The sequence below is a fragment of the Onychostruthus taczanowskii genome, unplaced genomic scaffold, assembly GCF_017590055.1.
Source record: "Onychostruthus taczanowskii isolate IOZ18803 unplaced genomic scaffold, ASM1759005v1 scaffold9, whole genome shotgun sequence".
Classification (NCBI taxonomy): domain Eukaryota; kingdom Metazoa; phylum Chordata; class Aves; order Passeriformes; family Passeridae; genus Onychostruthus; species Onychostruthus taczanowskii.
This window is the reverse complement of record NW_024506993.1, coordinates 13,752,605-13,774,520: the sequence shown is the minus strand read 5'-3', so window position 1 is coordinate 13,774,520 and position 21,916 is coordinate 13,752,605. Positions and strand designations below refer to the sequence as shown.

At 38.3% G+C, this 21,916-nt stretch overlaps 1 protein-coding gene across 1 annotated transcript in view; it reads left to right on the top strand.

Moving 5' to 3' along the window:
- The window catches only part of CACNA1D (calcium voltage-gated channel subunit alpha1 D), a 168,224-nt gene that overhangs the window by 95,689 nt on the left and 50,619 nt on the right, over nt 1–21,916 (top strand). Inside the window, exons 11-23 of the mRNA XM_041425606.1 lie at nt 4,039–4,126; nt 4,814–4,840; nt 6,385–6,545; nt 7,127–7,352; nt 7,496–7,703; nt 9,299–9,419; nt 10,370–10,484; nt 11,175–11,244; nt 11,837–11,906; nt 12,654–12,798; nt 14,277–14,406; nt 17,298–17,357; nt 21,548–21,654. Of these exons, the coding sequence (XP_041281540.1) occupies nt 4,039–4,126; nt 4,814–4,840; nt 6,385–6,545; nt 7,127–7,352; nt 7,496–7,703; nt 9,299–9,419; nt 10,370–10,484; nt 11,175–11,244; nt 11,837–11,906; nt 12,654–12,798; nt 14,277–14,406; nt 17,298–17,357; nt 21,548–21,654 (1,528 nt within the window). The remainder of the gene's footprint in view (nt 1–4,038; nt 4,127–4,813; nt 4,841–6,384; nt 6,546–7,126; nt 7,353–7,495; nt 7,704–9,298; nt 9,420–10,369; nt 10,485–11,174; nt 11,245–11,836; nt 11,907–12,653; nt 12,799–14,276; nt 14,407–17,297; nt 17,358–21,547; nt 21,655–21,916) is intronic.

The following is a 21,916-nucleotide window of genomic DNA, read 5'->3' as shown; positions in this document are numbered from 1 at the left end:
GCCTTATATTGCTTTTCCATGGGCTGCCTATAAAAAGAGAGAGCCCATAAGAATGATCTACAGCAACATTAAATCTGCACTATGAAAAAAGATATCTTGCTACGCTATCATGAAGAACGTCTTCCAAGCAGACTCTCCTTAAACTGAATTTACCCTGAGAAGCTTCACAGTCACAGGAGATAGTGCCACTTCTTTCTGAAGTGTTTTCTGGGTATACAGCAGACTTGGGAAAATTTGAGATGAATTTGTAATGATAGTATTGCCACTTTGGGGATTTTTTTTTCCACTCTGTTTTGCTGTTTGACTACCTCAAAGATTTGGTAAAAAGGATTCAGAAAATTTATGTACTAATTTGAGAAAGAATTAGGAAAATTTTGGAAACACCAATTCAAGGAATTTGTTGGCTGTTACTAGCAAACAGAGCATGAAATTTTTTTAAGAGTGATCTAAAATTTTGCCAGTTTAATATAATGCCAAGATTCTCTGCAGTAGCCAATGCTGATGAGCTGTGCAGATCACTCCACTTCTGCAGCACTTTTCCTTCAGCACATTTAACCACAAGGTGCCCAACATGCACCAGTGTGAAAATGCACAGTTGAAACACCTTAAAACTTTAGCCATTTACATTAGAGAGGAAAACATTTCCAACAATAATACTTGTAACCACAATCAGTAATTCAGGCTGGAATTTAGCCTGCTTCTGGATTCTACAGTGACACTGAATTGTATTTCAGGATTATGGAATTTATTTCTTCTAACTCTAGCTGGCAAGGGCACACCATTGCTGATAGACAGTGGCTTGCTCTTCACTGTTATTAGTTATGTTACATCCTGGAGTGCAGTTGGAAATCCCTGCTCCAAAGTCTGAAAACTCCATAGAGTACCTTGTGAATACAATGGATTGTTTTTCTCATGTTATGTTCTTATCCACAGAAGCAAAATGTAGTAGTTGATGTATTTGACCTCTTTTCTGTCCACTCAGGAAAGTACTAAGCTGCATGCTGTATGGGTTGCTTATATTGTCTAATGCAAGCATTCTTTTGTTTGAAACCAGTTAGCTTAATTGAAGAGATTATTAGATCTCGAAATCTAGATAATCTTTCCAGAATACCAGTAAAATAAGGGCAAAAGGTGAACAAATAAAAAAAAAACAAATAAAAAGACAAAATTTTGCATCTTCCTTTCAATACTGGGGTGCCAGTTTACAGATATCAGAGCTGAGATCAGTCTCTCAAAATTCTCTCAAAATTGTGTGCTGTGTTTGCCTCATGGACACCACCTGCCCTTATGGAGCTGTGGTCATGGAACTGAGTTGTTTTGGGACCTGGCAGGTTGCTTGCATTAGCAGAGTGGATGTGGACATGCAGTGCTGCTCTTTTCTTCTGGCTAAAGACCTGATTACTTGCTGGCATTGCTGGAGCTGGACTTCCACATGGTGCCTTTCTCAGTACTTCTGTCAAGTTTCAATTTTGACATATAAATTACAGTATAATAGCAGCTGAGTTTCTAATGTGAATTGGTTCTCCTTTTTTCCCTCTTTTGTTTGTAATACAGCACCTGCAAGTCACTGATAGAGATGCAGCAAGAGCCCTGTGGTGTCGGAAACAGTAACATTCAGATGTATTTAATAATTAGCAGACTGACATTCACTTCAATAGGAACAAAGATATTTTTACTTTTTTTATTCTTCAAATAATTGTGTTCAAAAGGGGCTGGTATTTCTTATTGTGGGCTAACACATAAAGTCAGGGTAGACTTGAGTTAGAATTACAGTACTTCACTTTTACATGCACTTGCATTGCATTAAATGTAGCTTTTTTTTGTCACTCAGTGGAATGACAGTTTATGAAGAATTGGATTCTAGGTACCTTTTTTTTTCAGCGGACAGAAGGGTTGATAAATTTGAAATACAAGTGTGGGACACATTGCACATATGCAATAATCATGGAAGTAGGCCTAGCTGTGTTTTCCTGGCAGCTCTTATTTTGACCTCAGCACTCTTATTTTGCAGTTGCTCATCACAAGTGCTGAAATGTTCATCATTAGCTGACTGTAATGCTGTGATTTCTAACAGTAGTCAAGTCACCTGGCACGAGGCAACCAGTTCAGTTCTTTACCAGACAGGGTATACTTATATATACTTATAGTTATTTCAAATTACACTGGCATTTTAAAATAAAAATTCTTAGTTCTGAAGCCCTGAGACTATGATTGAAATAATTTTGTGATTTTTTTTTCTTTGACCCTTTGAAATTTTAATTGTTGAATTTGAACATGAGAGATTGTTTTCTTTACTTTTGAGTGAAATTCCTTGTGAACTCTGACCGTAAGCTGTGAAGTTCTTACAGGACTAGCAAAATTCATTGTTTTAAAACTGATTTGTAAAGGGAAGCATAATATTATAATTGAGACACTTGCAGGTGCTAACCAGAGACTTATAATATATAAAGTCATTACAGTAATATTTTAAAAGAATCATCAGAACAGAAGAACCTTGTGAAAGAAGGTTTTGCTGTGCTTACTGCCTGAAGTGCTTTGTTTATTCAAACACCTGCATGGACATTTTGGATCTTTTTTTGTTATGCCACTCTGTTTAGCATTCCATGTAACAGTGACTTGCTTCTGGGGACAGATTCTCAGCTCTTGCAAAGAGTAGCTGAGTACCTGGCCTGCACAGACCTGTCAGTGTCCACCTTGGATGGGACTGATGGGCACAGGAACCAAACCAGCCCTTCCCACTCCCCTCTGCCTTCATGTCCGTGTTGAGGCAGTGTAGAGGCAGTGAAGAGAGACTGTTCCTAACACTTATCACTTTGTACCTGATTTGTACACAAATCAGAAAATTCAGGGTCTGATTCTTAAATCTCATATCATCCTTTAGGCTACCAAAATAGTGAGATTTCCCTGTCAGAAGTTGGCAGTGTATTGCCCTCAGTACTGTCAGTTCACAGACATTGGCTTAAACCCTTCCCAACAAACCAAATCAAATAAACCAACCAAGCAAACCATCAGAACAGTGGAAGGTACACACCAGAATACCTTAGAATGCTCTGTTTTACTTTTGTTCTTGCTCTTTTATAGTAATTTCAGTGCATCTTGCACCTCTCTTATGTTTCTTACTTTAAATGGTATTTCTACTGTATATAATTTCAGCAACATTAATTTACCCTTTTCTTGTTCCTGAGGTTTTCCTTTCATGCTCACTTTGCAGTGCTCTCCTCTAGGAAGTACTGAGATCTTTGGCTGTTCATCATTTCCTAACACCTTTTGACATAAGGTGTCCTCCCTCTATATTTCAGCTGATTTGCAGACAAATGGTGATAACCCAGCTGAAAATGAGTTTTGTCTAAAAAAGCCATCAGCTACAATTGCTAACCACTCACACTGCACTATATGTGCAGTAATTCACTCTGTGGCAAATGTACTTTTCCCCTTTTTATTGGTGGTAATTCTCATCATGCTTTGGAGGACCATTCTCCCATTCCCCTGCTCCTGCCTGCTGCTCACACTGTATCTGCAGGCACATTTACCTTCTGGCATCTTGCCTCAATAATTAACAATGTCAGTAAAAGCAAAGAGTGGTCAGTGTGACCACGGTGTGGTTGTTCCTGCTTTCAGAAGTTTGATGATATTTCTTGGAATCAGCGAGCTTTTAACAGCACTTCAATTGTAAAGCACCTCCACAGTGTTAACAGAACACTTCTCAAAGTGAAAAATTTCAGAATCTAGCTCAGGTTAATTTCTTTGCTGGGGTAGCATACTCTTTGTACAAACTTGCTCCACTTTATAATCTGCAGTGAATTGCAAGCAATTACCTTGAAAAAGAAACACCAAAAAAAGCCACCATTCTCTCTGGAATTCTGCGTGCTTCCTTTCGGTGAGAGAGGAGGACTGATGAAGTGTCTGACTTCGTCTACAACTCCTCAGATCTTCCAAGCTCTCAGCAGAGCTGGAGGCACTCTTGCCACAGGCCAGGAGATGCCAGCTGTGCCATGCCTGGCGTGGTGCTGGCTCTGAGGCACTTTTGTGTCCCCACAGCGAGCATGCCCACCAGCGAGACCGAGTCGGTGAACACGGAGAACGTCAGCGGGGAAGGGGAGAGCCCGGCGTGCTGCGGGAGCTTGTGGTGAGTGCACACCAAATGCTGAGCTCCCACCCCATCAGCTCAGAGGACCTCAGCATTTCAAACGGTCCTTCTTTCCCCACTGTTTGTTTAGCCAAAAGTGCCTTGAAATAGCCAGGCTTTGTATGGCACTTGCAGGGGCTTGGTATTAGACCAATTATAAGAGTATTAAAGTGCTCCTAAAATTCTCAGGTTAAGATGGTATAAAGCAATTCAACTCAGCTTGGAGTGGAATTGTGATTTCCTGAAAGATTTTATAAAATACTATTTTTGTCCAAAATTATGAGAAAAGAAAGGAAGTTTCTAATGACATGTACAACCAAATATTTTCTGTTAAATTGTGCATTACCTGGAGAATAACTGAATATATGGAAGTATGTCTATAACCCATGGTGTTCAGTATTTATTTGCTCAGATTTTCATGACTTCCAGGCAGCTTCTACATGTTTATTCAAGGTTTATTTACTGAGTTTTAAAGGAGATTTCCTTTCTTTCACTAAGAAAATTTGTGAGGCTTTAGAAATGGTATTTCAGAAAATAAATAACAGACAAAAGAATTTCAGCATTCACAATGCATTTTGTTAAAAGTTTGTTTTAGGTATGTGTAATGCCAATGCAAAATTCTAAAGGAAATGAATTTGTTAATTACTTTTTCCCCATTCTTAAAAATGTATTTTTCTTTTCTTCTAGTCAAACCATCTCAAAATCCAAGTTCAGGTCAGTATTTTCCTCTTATAATCACACTCTAAGGTAAATGCAAAAATCTTGGTCCAATTCTCACTCTTCTGGGCTGATCCTCACTCCAGCTTCTGGAATATTACTCTGCAATGTCAGTACGCTGAGTCTGAGCACAAAGTAAGTCAGGCCATAACTTATCAAGGATGTTGTTTTGAAAGTAACGTCAAAATGCCTTGGGATCAAAATAGAAAATGCTTTTCGTGGCAAGCTCGCCTACCTGCTGCACTACAAGTCAAAACAGAAGTTAATCTTTGGGAGTATGCCTTTACTTGTATCAAGCTAATGGAGAAATTTACTGCTCTTCTCCTTTTTGAATTTTTCTTTTATCTCTGTAGTCTGTTTAAGTGTGCCTCTGTTATTCATACACATTCATGTATGTACCAGTTAGCTACACTTTACTGTCACTTGTTCCACACATCTTTTTGGGGAAAACAAAAAAATAGCTCCATTGGCTTCAGAAAGCTTGGAGTTATGCAGTTTGAGCCTGCTTGTGAGTCTTGTAAGTGAGATATCCCACCATCATTGTTCTTGTCTCATGGACTTCAATGACAGGGTGTTCTGTAAGTGTAAAACCAGTTTGACCTACCCAGGGAGTGAGGCATCCTGCTGATGGCCATGGACACAGCCCTTAGAGCAGGGGATTGGCAAGATAAGAATGTTCTTGAATTCCGCGTTGATTTATGGCAGGACAGGATATTTTTCCTTTATATGGTCAGAATGCTGCAAAGGCTTGAAATGTCTTTGTACTGATATCTGAAACCAGTATTGATTTCCTTTACTACAAGTGCAAATTTAAGGTGCACAAAGAAAACTTAGTTAATGCTTGAACAGAGTTCCCAGAAGCGAAGCAGAGAAATCTAGTTTTATGAGTACAAAGATATGTCCTCACTTGTCAATCCAGCTCATATCTAGGTACAGCCTCAGCTCGTCACTCTTATTTATTTCACAGACTTTTGCCCACTGACACAATTTCAGTGCACATCAGTAGAAATCTCTAGGAATTACTAAAGAAGGTTTCTGATGTTATAGGGTCAATTTCTAAAAGGTAACCTCAACATTCCTATTTTGTTTAATCCTGCCAGAATTCTCTTTGTGGTTTAACTCAAAGCCTACATTTTTAGACTGAATTTAATTTGAATTCTGAGTTGATTCATTGACTTTTCTTTATTGCTATTAAGTGTATGGGGCCTTGGAAAGATAGATATACTTTGTTACCCAATGAAATGTTAAATGCAGCTTAATCGAATTATGTCACAGGCAATTGGAATCTCCAAATGTTGTGGTTTACATTTAGAAATCTATAGGGAAATATAAAAAAAGGAATAACTTGTTAGCATTCCCTAATCTGCAACTAGTAATGATTTACATAGTTATTGAAGTATTATACACATATTTTTGAAAATACACCTGCTCACACACACACACGATTGAACTTATTTTCTATGGAGAAGAAAACCACACTCTTCTTAGGCTCATATGTGTTTTCCATATAATAATAAATTTATTTTTATTTGAACTTTCAGTCGACGCTGGCGTCGTTGGAACCGCTTTAACAGAAGAAAATGTAGGGCTGCAGTAAAATCTGTCACATTTTATTGGCTTGTTATTGTCTTGGTCTTTTTGAACACGTTAACTATCTCATCAGAGCATTACAATCAACCTGACTGGCTGACTCAGATCCAAGGTACAGTCAAAAATTATTTGTCCTGGTCTTGACTATGGGTAGTTTTGTCCTATCAGTGGCTACTTTTGTACTTTGCCATTTTGTTGTTTGCTGTCTGAAGGATATTCAGCCCAGCCAGAGGGAGATAAAAGAAATGACTGAATGTGGTCTTGGATTTCCATAGCTGTAACACAGCTGAGTAATGCAGCAGCACAGACCTGACAATGCTAAATTGTAAATAACTGTACTTTTATCATAAAACTGTGCTTGAAAGATGAGGAGGAAGTGGGAACTGGCACAGCAGGACTTGCTGTGGGCTGGTTGCTTAAGTTACAGTGTGGACTCAAGCTGTGAGCTGAGGAACCATGAACTGCACAACAGATTGGAAAGATGAATAGTTTATAGCTGGCAGGAAGCTTTACATCCTTGTGTAACTTTAGCCATTTAAGCATCAAATACAATCCGACATAAAAAAAAGCAGTACTTCCTTTTTAAGCAAAAAGCTGCAAACTCATATAGAAAGTATAGTAATAATATGTTAAAGTAAAAATGGAATCTATGAGGCAATTCAGAATCTTTTTTTCTTTAATATTTTGTTCCAGATATCGCAAATAAAGTTCTTCTGGCTTTATTCACCTGTGAAATGTTAGTAAAGATGTACAGCTTGGGCCTACAGGCCTATTTTGTTTCTCTCTTTAACCGCTTTGATTGCTTCGTTGTTTGTGGTGGCATTGTTGAAACCATTTTGGTGGAGTTGGAAATTATGTCACCCCTTGGAATTTCAGTGTTTCGCTGTGTTCGTCTCCTGCGTATTTTTAAAGTAACAAGGTAAGATTATCTAATACTGCTAATTCTAAGGATAGCTGAAGAGTGATCAGCAATTGTTTTGTAATACTTCATCATGCACTGCTCTTTTACTGTTTTGTTTGGGGTTTTTTGGTGTGTGTTAACACACGCATTTTAATTTATAGGCACTGGGCATCCCTGAGCAACTTGGTAGCATCCTTGTTAAACTCAATGAAGTCCATTGCTTCACTGTTGCTTCTGCTTTTCCTCTTCATCATAATCTTCTCGTTGCTTGGAATGCAGCTGTTTGGAGGCAAATTTAATTTTGATGAAACTCAAACAAAACGGAGCACCTTCGATAATTTTCCACAAGCCCTTTTAACTGTATTCCAGGTAACTTTCTTTCATCCCGTATGAGACATTTTACCTTTGATCAACAAAACTGTTTAAGTGATCATGTTGCCTGAAAATGAAATCATGAATACTATTTATTCAGTTTACTTTAAGTAGCATTCTGCTCATTAAATTCAGTACTCTGGTAACTTTGCACCATTTGTACCATTTGTTTCATATCTTCTTTGATCTATCTATGCAACATAGCTGTGTGTTACTTCACAGAGTTAAATCTCCTTTGTCCATCAAACACATGACTAGAAGAAGAGGTGGAGTGTTATATTTATTTTGATCAAATTATTTTCTTTAATTTAGTTAGCTGTGTAACATTTCAGCTGTTCTCCAGCAAGAGAAAAATAATAAGTCTTTAAAGAGTGCGTATTTACATTGGGGTCATATCACTATAACAAAAATAAGCATTAATTTCTTTAGAGACCAGGTTTTATTAAAATCTTAAGGCAGACTTGTCTGCTACTAGTGAAATGGTAGGGACATACTTAGAGTTTACTTTTCACTCATTTGTGATGCTTTTTTAAAACTAATTTTTCCCAATTTGGATACTGGCATTAGGCTATTTGGTTTCATCTTGCTCGCCATTTTCACACTTGGCTGTGTACATTACCACAGTATTTGGTTTCAGCCATTGTAGGTGAGAGTTAAAGCTGATCCTGCAGGATTCACCTTGGTGTCAACTTCCTGTCACTTGGGTGGAAATCTCATCTGGTGGCTGCCCAGAGCAAGCAGAAAATCTTTCCATTTAATTTCAAGATAAGGAAATATTAATGAGAAATTTCCTTATGGGGAAGAGTGTTCACATTTGACTTGACATTGCCCCTACAAAAAGTTAGGGCTTTACTTTCCAGTTCAGCTGAGTTAAATTTTATTCAGATTTTAGGCTGTCTCATTTTCAAAGGAATGGAGATTCCTTCAGTTTTAGAAGGCATTCAGGAGTAACCAACTTGTTGGGTGCTGACCAGCAATGAAAATTAGTTGGATAAGTTTAGCTCTACAAAAATGAATTTTAGAAAATGGTGTGCATTTAATTTTCTTAAACAACCATTTAATTGCTTGGAAGGAGAACGAGTGTTACATGTTTTCTCAGGATGGAACTGATAATTTTGAAGAAATATATGAAGTGTCACTAAAGTCTGCATTGCAATACTCAGAATTTTTATTGTAGTACAGTTTTGTGGCCAGTATTTAAAAAAAGAAGAAAAAAAGGAACCGTAAAACATATACTGACTTTATTTTTAAGTGATGGACATTTTTTGACATTGCTACATAAGTGGCATTACTGAAAACCAGGGCTCTTACTTTGGCATGCCAAGATCAATAAAATTTCAATAGAATTTAATTTTCATTATTTTTGCCTTTGAAGTTCAGTCATATAAATGCATAGCATAAAATAAAAGCTGTTAGAGTTAAACCCAAGCTTTCAGGAGAGATTTAAATAGGAATTTTAAAACAATTCATGAAAAGAACATGGTATTGCTTTATGCATACAGAAGGTTAGTTGTGTTGTGTGGTCAGAGGAAATGTATTTCTCTGTTCACTTTTGATGCTGAGTTGCTACTAATCTAAAATCTGCTCCTTAGATCCTAACAGGGGAAGACTGGAATGCTGTCATGTATGATGGCATAATGGCATACGGTGGTCCCTCATCCTCAGGCATGATTGTCTGTATATATTTCATTATCCTCTTCATCTGTGGTAACTGTATCCTTTACCCTGGGTGGAAACACCTCTGAGTGGGGCTGTGTGCCGGGGACATCCACAAAATCCCTGTGGGAGGGGGGAAATGGTCACGGGCAAGGGCTCTCTGCATGTGCCGAGTCCTCCAAACAGACCTTCCCTTGTTCCTGAGGAACCAGGCAGTGATCTCCAGGCCCTCTCTGGCCACCGCCACGGCAGAAAGCAGAGAATGGTTTCTTCTTTCCTTCCCTGGGAGCTGTGCCCTGCTGCTGTTTGTGATGGCTGGCAGTGCAGGGCTGGAGCCCAGCCCGCGGGCAGCGATGCTGCCCCGGCAGCCCCGAGCTCTGGCACAGGCTGAGGGTGAGCCAGGGACCAGGGCACACACCCTGGGACAAAGTCTGCAACATTCCCCTTCCCTGCCTTCAGTGATCTGGAAATGCTTCCTTGGCCCCACGTAGAAACAAACTTCTGCCACTCTCAGAAGTTCTTAAAAGGTCAGGAGGTGATGAAAGGACAAAAACATGGTATTTTCTGCACTATATGGTATTTGTATCAGTATTTGTGGTTAACTGATATGGGCTGAAGAACTGAGTTTGATTGTTGTAGACATGAAAGACAGTGCATTATAAAAATGAATTTTTCAAAATGCCTGAGCAGTCTTCACATATAATAGACAATTTCATATTTGGACTTGCTCAGGCTAGCATGAAGTTGAATTTCATTTATTTAAAAAAATACCTCAAGCATTCTGCTATTTTAAAACCTGTGACCCTAATGGATCCCTGCTCACTTTACAGCCAGTATCAGTCTGGTCCATTAAATGGGTGTTATTTGCACTACACTCCAGCATCACAATCCTCCACGCTGTAGGTTGGGAACATGTGTTTTATATCTCTCACATTGTCAGTGTTTATGCTGATAATAAACCACACAAGTGTGGTAAGGCATAATGTCCTTAAAATGATTTGAAATAGATATCTTGCTAAATGTCTTCTTGGCCATTGCTGTGGATAACTTGGCAGATGCTGAAAGTCTAAATACAGCTCAGAAAGAAGAAGCTGAAGAAAAGGAAAGGAAAAAGAATGCGAGGTAAAATAGATGGGCATGTTGAACCAGCAGGAGGGGGAAGGAGGAGGGTACTGAATTCTTCCATGAGGCTTTTTTTTTATATGAATGTCTTAACCAACTTCAAAATGTGCTGGACTCAGGGGAAAAAAAAAAAAAGGGTTTGTCTAGACACTAAAATAATAGACAAACAGTATAATTTTAGATAAAAATTTGGGTAGTAATTGGGGTGAATTAAGAATGTAATGATAAACCAACTGATATTTAAACATTGCAACAGTAGGATTTATTGTGCAATTAGCACAAGAATTTATCTGTTGTTGCCAGTGCACAGCTCCCTGTGGAATCAGTTCTCTAAGCCTTATATAGACAAGTAGAAAACCTTCTTTTGAAATCAGTGCAAGCCTGTTGAAGTCAATGAAAGTTGTTTGCATGAGTCCAAGGGCACAGTTTATCCCTCTAGAAAGGAGTAATGATCATGCATTGAATGTTTCAGGGATTAGCCTCTGGAATTATATTCAAAATAATAATCTTTTAAATGGATCATTGCATTCAAATGCAGTAGATTTTATTGCTCTGACATCTACAGTTGTACAAAATATTTGAAGTATTTTATTATAAGGCTTTCAGCTTTTCATAGAACTGGTATAGTTCACTTAAAATTGTCTGTCTTTACATGGCATGCTTTGTAATTGTTATTGTATTGTTTTATAGAAAGGAGAGTCTGGAAAATAAAAAAACTGAGAAGGCAGAAGGTGACCAAAAGAAGCCCAAGGATAGTAAGGTGTTTATCCTAAAACCTGTCTCTTTTCTAAGAAACAATTTTACTGATTTTGCCAGGGAATACTTTGTATTGTGCATTGTACAATTCTTTGTATGAGCCCATCATCCCTACATTTTTTTCCAGGCGAAGAAAACTTAGTTCTGATGCTTTGCATCCTCACAGTGTTTCTTAAACCAGAAAAATTCTTTTGGTTCCAGGAAATCCTGAGAGGAGAGGCTCTTAGAGAACAAAATAATTAATGTTAGAAAAATGTGATTTTATTCTTAGGATCTCTGTAGGTGTTTTGCATGTAAGTCCAATGAGATCAGTGAATGATAAACTCTTAGCATGTTCAAACATTCTTGGTAGATCTTATTGAAGTGTGTTATTTCTATTCTTATTGTGATTTACACAGCCAGAGAAATATGGCTACTATAGAAAATAATTTTTGAAAAATAAATACTAAAACATCAGCTCTCCTATGTTCTCAGTTACTCTGCTTCAGAAAACTCATTTCTTTGACTTCAGAGACTTATTTGGTTTGCTTTCTGTGGCCTTTGTACTCTATATTAAAATTTATTTTTCTTCCTGTGCATCCCTTTCATTGCCGTAGGTGACAATTGGTGAATATGGAGAAGGAGAGGAAGAGGATAAAGATCCCTATCCCCCCTGTGATGTACCAGGTATGTGAATACTAGCTAGAAACAGATTTAACTGTGTTTGCTAAAATATCCTAAACTTCCTCTTGGTGAACTTTAAATCAATTCCTTTGAAGCCAGTGAAGTTGTGCTCTCTTATCACTGGATAAATGGGCCTAAATATTATCTTTTTATGCAGCTTCCTAGACAGTACAAGCAGCATTTGAGAGTTAATATTGTGAGCCTCAGGACTGTTTTGGTAACACTATCTCGATGGGAGAGCAAATTCTAAACTTCTCTGAAACATTTGGCAAAAGAGGACATTCCAGGGCTGATGATGTTTGGTCATTTTTTTCTTGGCCCAGCGAACATACTTATCTGAAAATCAGTTCTGCCTGATTGTCTGGATGCATGGCACAGAAACCTGTCCTGAATTTTGAGCACGCGGTGCTCACCCAGTGCCCAGAGCTGAGCACTCAGCACAGGCATGGACAGGCTGCCAGGGCTGAGCTGAACTGGGACTCCAGAGGAGTCCCCAGGTGAGGCTGCTCAGGACCAGCAAAGCCTGTTAATGCACTCCTACACACACCCACACATGCACAACACCTTGTGTCAGAGCTTGTGACAATATTTGGATGTTCACATATTGGTTTATAGGTTTTTTAGAGTCATGCTATGAATGTATATTTCCTATAAGCCATGTGTATTCTCATACAAGCTGTGCTTTTGTATTGTTATGAACAAAACTTTGATATTTTTTAGTTTATAGTAAAAAGAATGTTTAATCTAAAGTAGGTGAAGATGAAGAAGATGAGGAGGATGAGCCAGAGGTACCAGCAGGCCCACGTCCCCGTAGGATATCAGAACTCAACATGAAGGAGAAGATAACACCTATCCCTGAAGGGAGTGCCTTCTTCATCTTCAGCAGCACCAACCCGTAAATATGATTTGAAAAATATTGGTTTGGACATCAAGGTGTAGCAGTGAAGTAACAGACCTCCTTCTAGGGAGACCAGGAGTAGAAATCTAGTGTCTTCAACAGCAAAGAGATTGGCTTCCCTACTAAAATTTTCTGATTGACTTGGTAAATGAGAAGAATTTGAAAAATATATTATTTTTCTTCCCACTGTTGAAGATAATAACATTTTGTACATGTAGTCTGAGTTCTCACATGTCTGCAAAGTACCCTTTGAGGTGTTTTATCTATGTACTATGATAGTCACTGAATAGAAAAGATCTGAAGATCTGCATGAGACAGAATTTCTAGTAACCCTAGTAACCTTTGTGGAGGAGAAACCAGAAAAAGAGAAAAGTAGGAGAAAGGTTGCACATATTCCTCTTAAGGTAACAGCATTTCCCAGATTCAAACAAGCATCAAAGATAAAGACAAATTATTTCAAAAAATCAAGAACTAGTAATAGTTGGATTTTGGGGAGGCAGTGGAATCTTTCACCACTTTAGTCCAACTCCAGAGCATTTGGAGTTCTACCCTGGTGAAGACAGCAAGCTGGACTAGTCAGTAGAAGTCCTTTCTTAATATTTATTTGGCATGGGAGAATGCTGCCTTTCAGTGATAGAGGCCATCAAGTTTAGAAGAAGATCAAGATAAAATGTTTTGGATGCAAAATCATTAAGTTTGTTGAACATTTCAAATTATTTTCAGCTTCAACTAACACTATGTATTCTTGGTCTGAAATGGCCAATTTGCTTAACTAAGATACACCGCACTCCAATCATCAACTTAATAAAAGGAGAAAAAATTTTAGCCAAGAACCTTCTGTGTCTTCATCAGAATTTAGACAATTTCAGTGTTAGTTATGAACCTGATCCTGCCTTTTTGTCAGTTTAATCCCAGACCTGCTCTGTATTTGTGATTCCTTTGGGCTCAGTGACTCTAAGCACATGCAGAGTTACACTTAATGTCATGTGGAGCCTTCCACACCCACCTCTCCTGTGATTCTGTAGGAAAATCTTCATGGAGATTCTGATTTGAGTCCTAAGTAGCACAAGGAGATCTGCAGCCTAAGCTGCATCTCTCAAGATGGGTAATTTTGACAACTTCAGTGAGAATCAAATTGAACTGGGGATCTGAAATGATTTATTATCTAGCCTTGATCTTTCTGACCTGTGATTGCATGTGCACAGTGCCACAAGCACTGGAACTTGTGGTGTTCCCAATAGAAACCAACCCCTCCCAGAGAGCTTTAAGTGCACCTTCACTAGGGGTGAGTTGGATTTTGAATTTATTTACATTCTAAGGAATCAGAGCGATGGCTTCAGGAGTTTTATTGCTTCTAGCTGCTGATTGTTGCTCTGTTCCATCAGCGCTGGCAGAGTAACAGAAAACATGTTGTGTATTAACCATCTGCTAAATTCTGTGTGCAAAAATGGTGTATTTCTGTATCTCCTCTTTAGAATTCGAGTGGGATGCCACAGACTTATCAATCACCACATCTTTACCAATCTCATCCTTGTCTTCATCATGCTGAGCAGTGTTTCCTTAGCAGCAGAAGATCCAATTCGCAGCCACTCTTTTCGAAATAATGTAAGCCTTTCATTTTTGTCTGAAGATAAATATACCCTCACAGATACAATCCTTTGGCCTAGTGCCTGGTTTTTAATTTTCATGTTAAAAAACATTCCTTCTTCTTTTCAAGCTATGCATTTATATTCCTTTTGCTCTAAGAAGCATATATCTTGAAATTGACTTTATTGATGGAACATCAGGAGTATTAGTAGTATTTATTATTTACATAATGCTTTTTCTGTGGCTATAAATATATCAGGATAAAATATTCTCAAGCTAAATAGAATATCTATAATTTTCATATTTTTTCCTGCTTTGCGGCTGGAGTACCTGGTGTGCAATTCCTGAATCACTCTTACTGCCTCACAGTGTTTGATGCTGATTTATAAATGCCAGTTAAAGTTATCACTGTTTATCATGTTTGGAACAGACTCTGATGTGTCCTCTCTTCAGTGGCTCTGTTATGTGGCCTTGGGGCACTTGGATGATCCCTCTGTTAGTGAGTGTAGGGACTCAGGAGGGTGTTACCTCCTCTCTCAGGGAAGCTCATGTGGCCACTCTGAGGGGTTTGAGTTACCCCCACGTTGGACTCAAAGATATTTGGATTCTTGACTGGCTGCATCAGAAACGAAACAAATCTCACTTTCCTCTAAACACACATGTAAGAGGAGGATCAGAGCATTCCCAGCTCTTGCCTTGACTCATAGAAAAATGCCATTTTAGCCTAAAAAGCATTAATTTCAGTAATGTGTCTCTATTAATCAATAAAATTGTATTTTATGTGGGGACTAAACACCTGTGTTCTCTAAAAACAAATTCTTGAATTTGTTTAAGCACATTTTAAGTGCTTAATCTAGTGGAAGACTTAACTGTTACTCAAAAGCACAATTATCAGACAGAGAAACTAAAATAAATCCACTCTCCATGGAGAGTCCATGACCATGGACTTTTTTAGCCTTGTTGCACTTGGTTCAGCTGTGCAGCAAGACTCTCACATTCTTGTGAGTTGGGTTTGCTTTGGGTTAGGTAGGAAATAGCTGAGATGGTGCAGCTGGGTGGTGGTCCATGGGGACTTTGGGGATGCTTTGACAGAACTTCCACCCCTCTCCTGTTTTAGGTACAAAGTGATTTGTAGAGATGGTCACAGAGTCAGAGAAACTCTTCTGCATCCTGCAGGACAGGTGGCCCGGCTGAGGCTGCAGAGGTTGTATCTCTCTGGTTCTTGCTGGTGTTGGTGCAACCTCTGAAATTCTTCTTTTGGCTTTGGCATTCTCTGAACACTTTTCCAGTAAGTTTAGTAAAAACCAAAAAGATAAAACTTTCTCCAGAGGTAAAAAGAGGCCAAAGCACAAAGACACTCTTCATGCACTATTCAGCAGAGCAGTGTACTTCCCTTATCTACAAGGCTGGACCAATGTAATCCTATAAATAAATCACACTAATGGGTAGGAAAAAGAGAGAGCTGGTGGAGAATACTGAAATTGTTATTATGGAAATGACTTCAAGGGCTGATAATTGTATTTTTAACTAGAGGAGCATTAGGAAAATGTAAGTGGAAATTGGTGGTAACTGAAAAGATTATTTCTGTTTGGGACACAGACAAAGTGTGTGAGGGATTTCAGAAAGGTGTTGCCCTCTGAATGTAAGTATTCTCACATGCCCCAGGCCAGCATAATTTTCTTTTTCCTGCCTTGAGGGTTCACATTCCCTCCATCAGCCAGGTCAGCAACAGAATGAAACTTTGCAAGCTGAAATGCCTTTAAATATTATTTTATTTTATTTTATTTTAAGTCTGGAGTGAATTTGTTACTCATTAATCGTTGTCATATGGCTTTAACATTTGCCTATTTTTTCAGCCACACCAAGGGACAGAAGGATGGGATATTCAACGGAATATGGGCAAAAAATTATTTGTTCTTATTTCTTTGTGTGTTGTCTTTTTATTTCTCCTTCCCACTTGGTTAGTTGCTGAACTGCAGGAAGGATTTTTCAGTGCACAACTGTTGGTTAGGTGGATTCCTGGATCCTTGAGATTAAACCCTCAGCCTCCTGCAGTTCACTGATTTAGGTGTTAGTGATGTGGCCACAGCTCTGGGTGGTTCTGAAATACTTGTTCTTGTCCTGTTGACAGCAGTGAGGGCAATCCCACAGCCACAATCCTCTTGGAAACTTCATATTACTCTGCAACTCTTGTGGGTTCTTTTAGATTTCCTACAAATAAGTCACCGCTGCATCTTCCCACTTCAAGGAAAAGGGGTTGTGGTGTTGATTTTAAGTGAATAGTTATTCATTAATTTGCTTTGTGACACTCTGCACAAGCCTGTACAGGAGCAATATAATGTAGCAGAATGTGGGGTGATCTGCACTCTAGAAGCAGCCACTGAAGTTTTATTTTGTGATGCAATACTTTGGTAAAAAACACAGACATTATTAATAAGTATTTATTCTTTGTTTAAGATTCTGTATCTCTGCTAAATGCTGAAGAAAGTATCTGTGAAAGCTGGTAGAGCAAAAGTCTGAATTCAAAGAAATTGTTACCTATTGGGTTCTGTCAATTATTGAGGAGTGAAATCTAATACCTGAGCACAGTGGCATCTGTTAAATTTTTAAGCAAACAAAAATGGTTGTACATTAGCTGGAATTTTAAACTACTCTGTCTAAATCCTCCACCTATCTACTTAGATTATTTCAGGTGTTGTGTATGTGGTCTAAGTTGTGAAAATTATTAAGAGATGGATTTCTTACTGTGGCACGTATTATACCTTGCAGATACTTGGTTACTTTGACTATGCTTTCACAGCCATCTTTACTGTTGAAATCCTGTTAAAGGTAATGCATTGTTAATTGATCCTTGTTAGCCCAAAAGCAGCTTTAGCAATAATGTTTGTAACTTTTTGTTTACCTTCCAGATCCTAGGGTATGCAGATTATGTCTTCACTAGTATGTTTACATTTGAGATCATTTTGAAGGTAACAGGTTTTTAAAGGAAGCTTGTTTAAAAGGATTTTCCTTGTGTGTCACCTGCCAAGAAAAGGCCCTTGAAGTGTTCTTTGCCTTTTCTCTAAGCTATCAAAGCTAAACTTTTTTAAACTAGAGGATTTTTTTATTTGACAGTTCCTCATAGTTTTGATTGGTTATTTTTTTACCATTGGGTGCATGAAGAAGCTGATTTTTTATCATTACATCAGTTTAATAATTCATTTTTTGCCCTTTTTAAACTTACAGTTGTCAGAAAAGGGAAAAATAAATCACTGCGCATGAGCTTTTCCTTCTCCTTGCTCTGGCATTTCTGAAAGAGACAATCAGTCTTATAAGGAGGGAGCATGTAATTTCTCATTTATTTTGCTGAACTATATCCACAGAGCTAAAATAGTAGATAACTATTTTCTTGCAATAGGACTTGCAAGATATCTTGCATTTATCTATCTATACACTAAGATACTTTGCATTTATTTTGGGCATACATTTAAATTCACAGACAGGCATAATTATGCTTGCTTAAATGTATTACCCATGCATGAGCCAAAATTTGGTATTTTAATGTATAGTTTGTGTACTGATTATTAAGGATATCTATTGGGGTTACTCAGATTTTCAATGTACAAGATTTACTGTGGTAAAGAAGATAAATAACCAAAAATTGTATTCACATGAAACAAAATGCTGAACAAGGAAGGAAAATTTTTCATTGGAAATTGGCAAAATGTTTTTTCAGAGATTTACATATGATTCATAAATGTTTCATGCTGTGCTTATTCTCACCTCAAGTTTTTGGTTGAGTAACCCTGATTTATACACTTAAAAATTGCTGGCACACTAAGAATCTGTACCTAAACTATGCATTTCCAGTTGAGGATTAAGCTTAACAAGATCTCTTCTCCCAGCTTTTGCTCATATTGCTGTGCATACTCTTCACAATGCAATTTGATTATTACTAATTGGTGCAATATTTGGGCTGTTTACAAGATAAGCTGTTCTGTAAGTAATAGACTATTTTTATGCTTGTGAATTTTCTCCCAGGCTTATTGTTTATCCCCTTATTTCACATTTTCAGCAGGGAGAAGCTTGCTATAGAATTGATTATTCTTATTTGTAGCACACTAAAATAAATATCCAGGGGTTTTGCTGCTAGAGAAAGGCCAAACTAAAGGAGAGAACAGAGCATTGAAGAGAGCTGTAGCATTAAATCAGACTAGCTCCCAACTCTGAATTTGAGAAGCCATAAAAATATTTTACCATTGTATCTGTGGCAGAAGAGGGGCAGTAAACTTCCACATGCTCTGAGCAGCAGGTTCTCAGCTCCTGCAGTTCCATTTGTGTTTCTCTAGGAGGCAGAGGAATTAGAAAGGGCAGGATAAAGAGGCATAACTGCATGTGTTAAGAAAAGCAAAATTCCTGCAAACTGCAAGAGATTTTGGCACTGAGCAATTTATGAGTTATCCAAGGGAAGCAGGAAACTCTGGAGCTTGGGCTGCTGGAATCTGGAATTGTGAAGATGACACAGAATCAAGAAGCTACATCACAACCAAAAATGTTGATGCTTCTGACTGTGGTTTCTCCAGGAAGCTCTGTAGTGCACTCACATGTAAAGGAAAATAAACTTAGCACACAGATGTGCTGCACAGTCAGGAGCTGACACAGACACCGTGCCTGCTTTGCTAACACATCTGAGACTCTGGCTTTGCTTGCTTGTGCCTGGGGCCTCCATGTCCTCTGCTGTGCTCCCCACAGTGTCTCAGCTGTGCAGAAGGAGAGTGCTCTGCAAGGAGAAAATTCAAAGCTAGACCTGCAGGAACGAAAATATTCCTTAATTTCCAGGAAAAAAAAAAAAACAAATGAAAAAAACCCAAAAAAACCCCCAAAGCCAACCAACCAACCAACCAACCAAAAAAAAAACAAAACCCAAAAACCCCAAAAAAATCCCCAAAAAACAACAACAAAAAAACCCCAAAAACAAACCTGAAATTAGGATAAGCAGTAGCAATATTATCACCTGTAGTGAAGAAAGTTGTACAAAAGCAAGCATGAAACCATAATAACTCTCAGCATGTAAGAAGTCTCCCTGTGCTCTTACTGCTCTCAAACAAGGATTTCCACATTGCACAGTGTTGAGGGTATGAATGAGGATGTGAATAGCAGAAAAGCTGCAACATCACTTTAAATCATTTGAGAATTCTCCCTGCATGCCACTGAAATTCAGTTTATCATGCTATTTGGACAACTTGGGAAAGGTGAAAACATCTGAGCAAAGGTCAGGTTAGGGATCTGTGCTTTCTACTTCCACCTACTGTGCTGATCCCACACCATTTAAACTTACTAGAGAGTTGTAGCAAATTCTTCCACTGGGATTTGTGGTGATTGAAATATCAGTCTCCATGTGAAGATGGGGAGATTTGTACCTCACCTGCACTTTAATGTCAGTTATTCACCTAATTTTTATAGGTGAATAACTGACATTATATTTTGTGTAGCACACGAAACCCTGTGTGCTGCTCTCATCATATACAGTGTAATGGGTAATTGTAGATAGATGTTAGTTTGACACTCAGGGCTGTTTTTGTGCTCAACTCCCACTGATTTTGATGAGTTTATATGTGCTCTGTACAGCTGTAAGTAATTTAATGGTAATTTTATAGTGTAACTATACTATATGTCTCATACCATTGGCATAGGTTAAAGCTTTAGCATTTTTATTTTTCTAGCTTTTGGGAATATTTATTATTTTGATCACCAAAAAGTGGGTTTAACAACAGAATAGGGAGATTAATTAATTTTTGCTTCCCAATAAAATACATCTTTCCTTTGCAGAGGTCCAGCCTTTCTGGTGGTGGTGGTTTGCCATCAGAAGGCCTGGAAATGTCTGCACTCTGAACAGGGATGCAGTGCACTGGGCTGCCCATTGCCTGTAGCTCTGCTCTACTTTGGGAACTGTATTGAAAGCTGTAGTAACCTGCTGTGAGGGGAAGGGAAATAAAATCTCTTCCCTACTCCTCCAGGAACAGCCTAGAGAGTAAAGGGATTAAAATGCACAGTCAGCATGGGGTGTTCTCTAGATGGCATCAGATTTTCTTACCTGTGGAAAACAAGGAATAGCTCAGTTTTCAGGCTCTGTAGGAGGATCTTGAGGCTGAAGAAATTAGACTCATGTGACAGAGCTGACTATGAGGTGTTTTTCAGAGGTATCCTTGTTTTTGTTATGAGTTTTTAGTTTCAGTGCTTCAGACTTAATCAATAACTATGAGGAGACTTGTGAAATATTCTCCTCAGCTGGTGAGTCTGTGCATCTAATGGTTTAATTGGATTCCTCTGTGCATTTTTTAACTGGTACTTACAGTTATGGTAGGAAGTCTAATTCTTGGATTTAGGAGTCAAATGCAGCTTTGTGATACCCAAAACAATCTGCAGCCGTAATTAATGGAGCCTCTATCACTGGCTCCTAAGGAAACCTGCAAATGATGCACACACGATCCACTCTGTAAGCTTTTTTCATTTAAATATAGGGACAGAAAGCAAAAAAAATTAGAGAATGTCCAAAAGGAAGAGCAATGTTTGATATTCACAACAGAACAGCAAAATTTAGGGACCTCTGATTACACAGAATACAAACCATCTATTGGTCATCAGGTTATTCCAAGATAGCCACTCGTGTCTGCCATAAGCCAGAGCTAAATAGGATTGTGGTGCTGCCTTAGGACAGCCTTGTCCTGCTTCTGGACCAGCTTTGGCTCTCAGGTGTTTGGAGTACATTTTCAGCTCCTTCAGTTCTTAAGATAGTATGAGTAATTAGGGGTCAGAATTTGGACCCTACAGTTTAGTAAACATGGAAATCTCAAATGTTTTTTTTTTTGTAGCAATTTTTCTAACAAGGGCCAAATTAATTCAGGGTAATCAGCTCAGCCTCATCTGTTCTTACACAAATTAAACATTTGTTGACATGAGAAACAATTAGTATATTTGTTGATATTGCTTGAGCAGAATTTTCCTGATTTGAATGAAAGATTTAATACATGTAGAGGGATTGTTTTATATCTCAAAGGATTTTAGAAAGTGAGATAGTATTGTATGCATTCACACTCCAGGCAAGTGTCTTGTAAACAGCCTAAATGTGAATTTGAATAAATTGAAATACAGACTAAGTGTGTAACAATTCTATTTTTAGATGACAGCTTTTGGAGCATTCCTTCATAAAGGGTCCTTCTGCAGGAATTATTTTAATTTGCTGGATTTGCTGGTTGTGGGCGTTTCTCTGGTATCATTTGGGATTCAGTAAGTACTACGCTTACAACGTGAATGGTTTATTTTTGCTCTGGGGTTTCACACTGAAATCAGTGTTCCAGCTCCTTTTGTTCCCCCACGGTGTGTGGGTGTGCAGTGCCAGTGCTCAGGGATGGGCTGGCAAGAGGGAGTGCTTCTCATGGGGAGTGTTGTAATTCATTACTAATATGGGTTGGAAACAAATTACTACTTTCCACAATTACCAGGAGAGTGAGGAGGAGCCCCATGACATTGGTATTGGTACAGCAGGGAT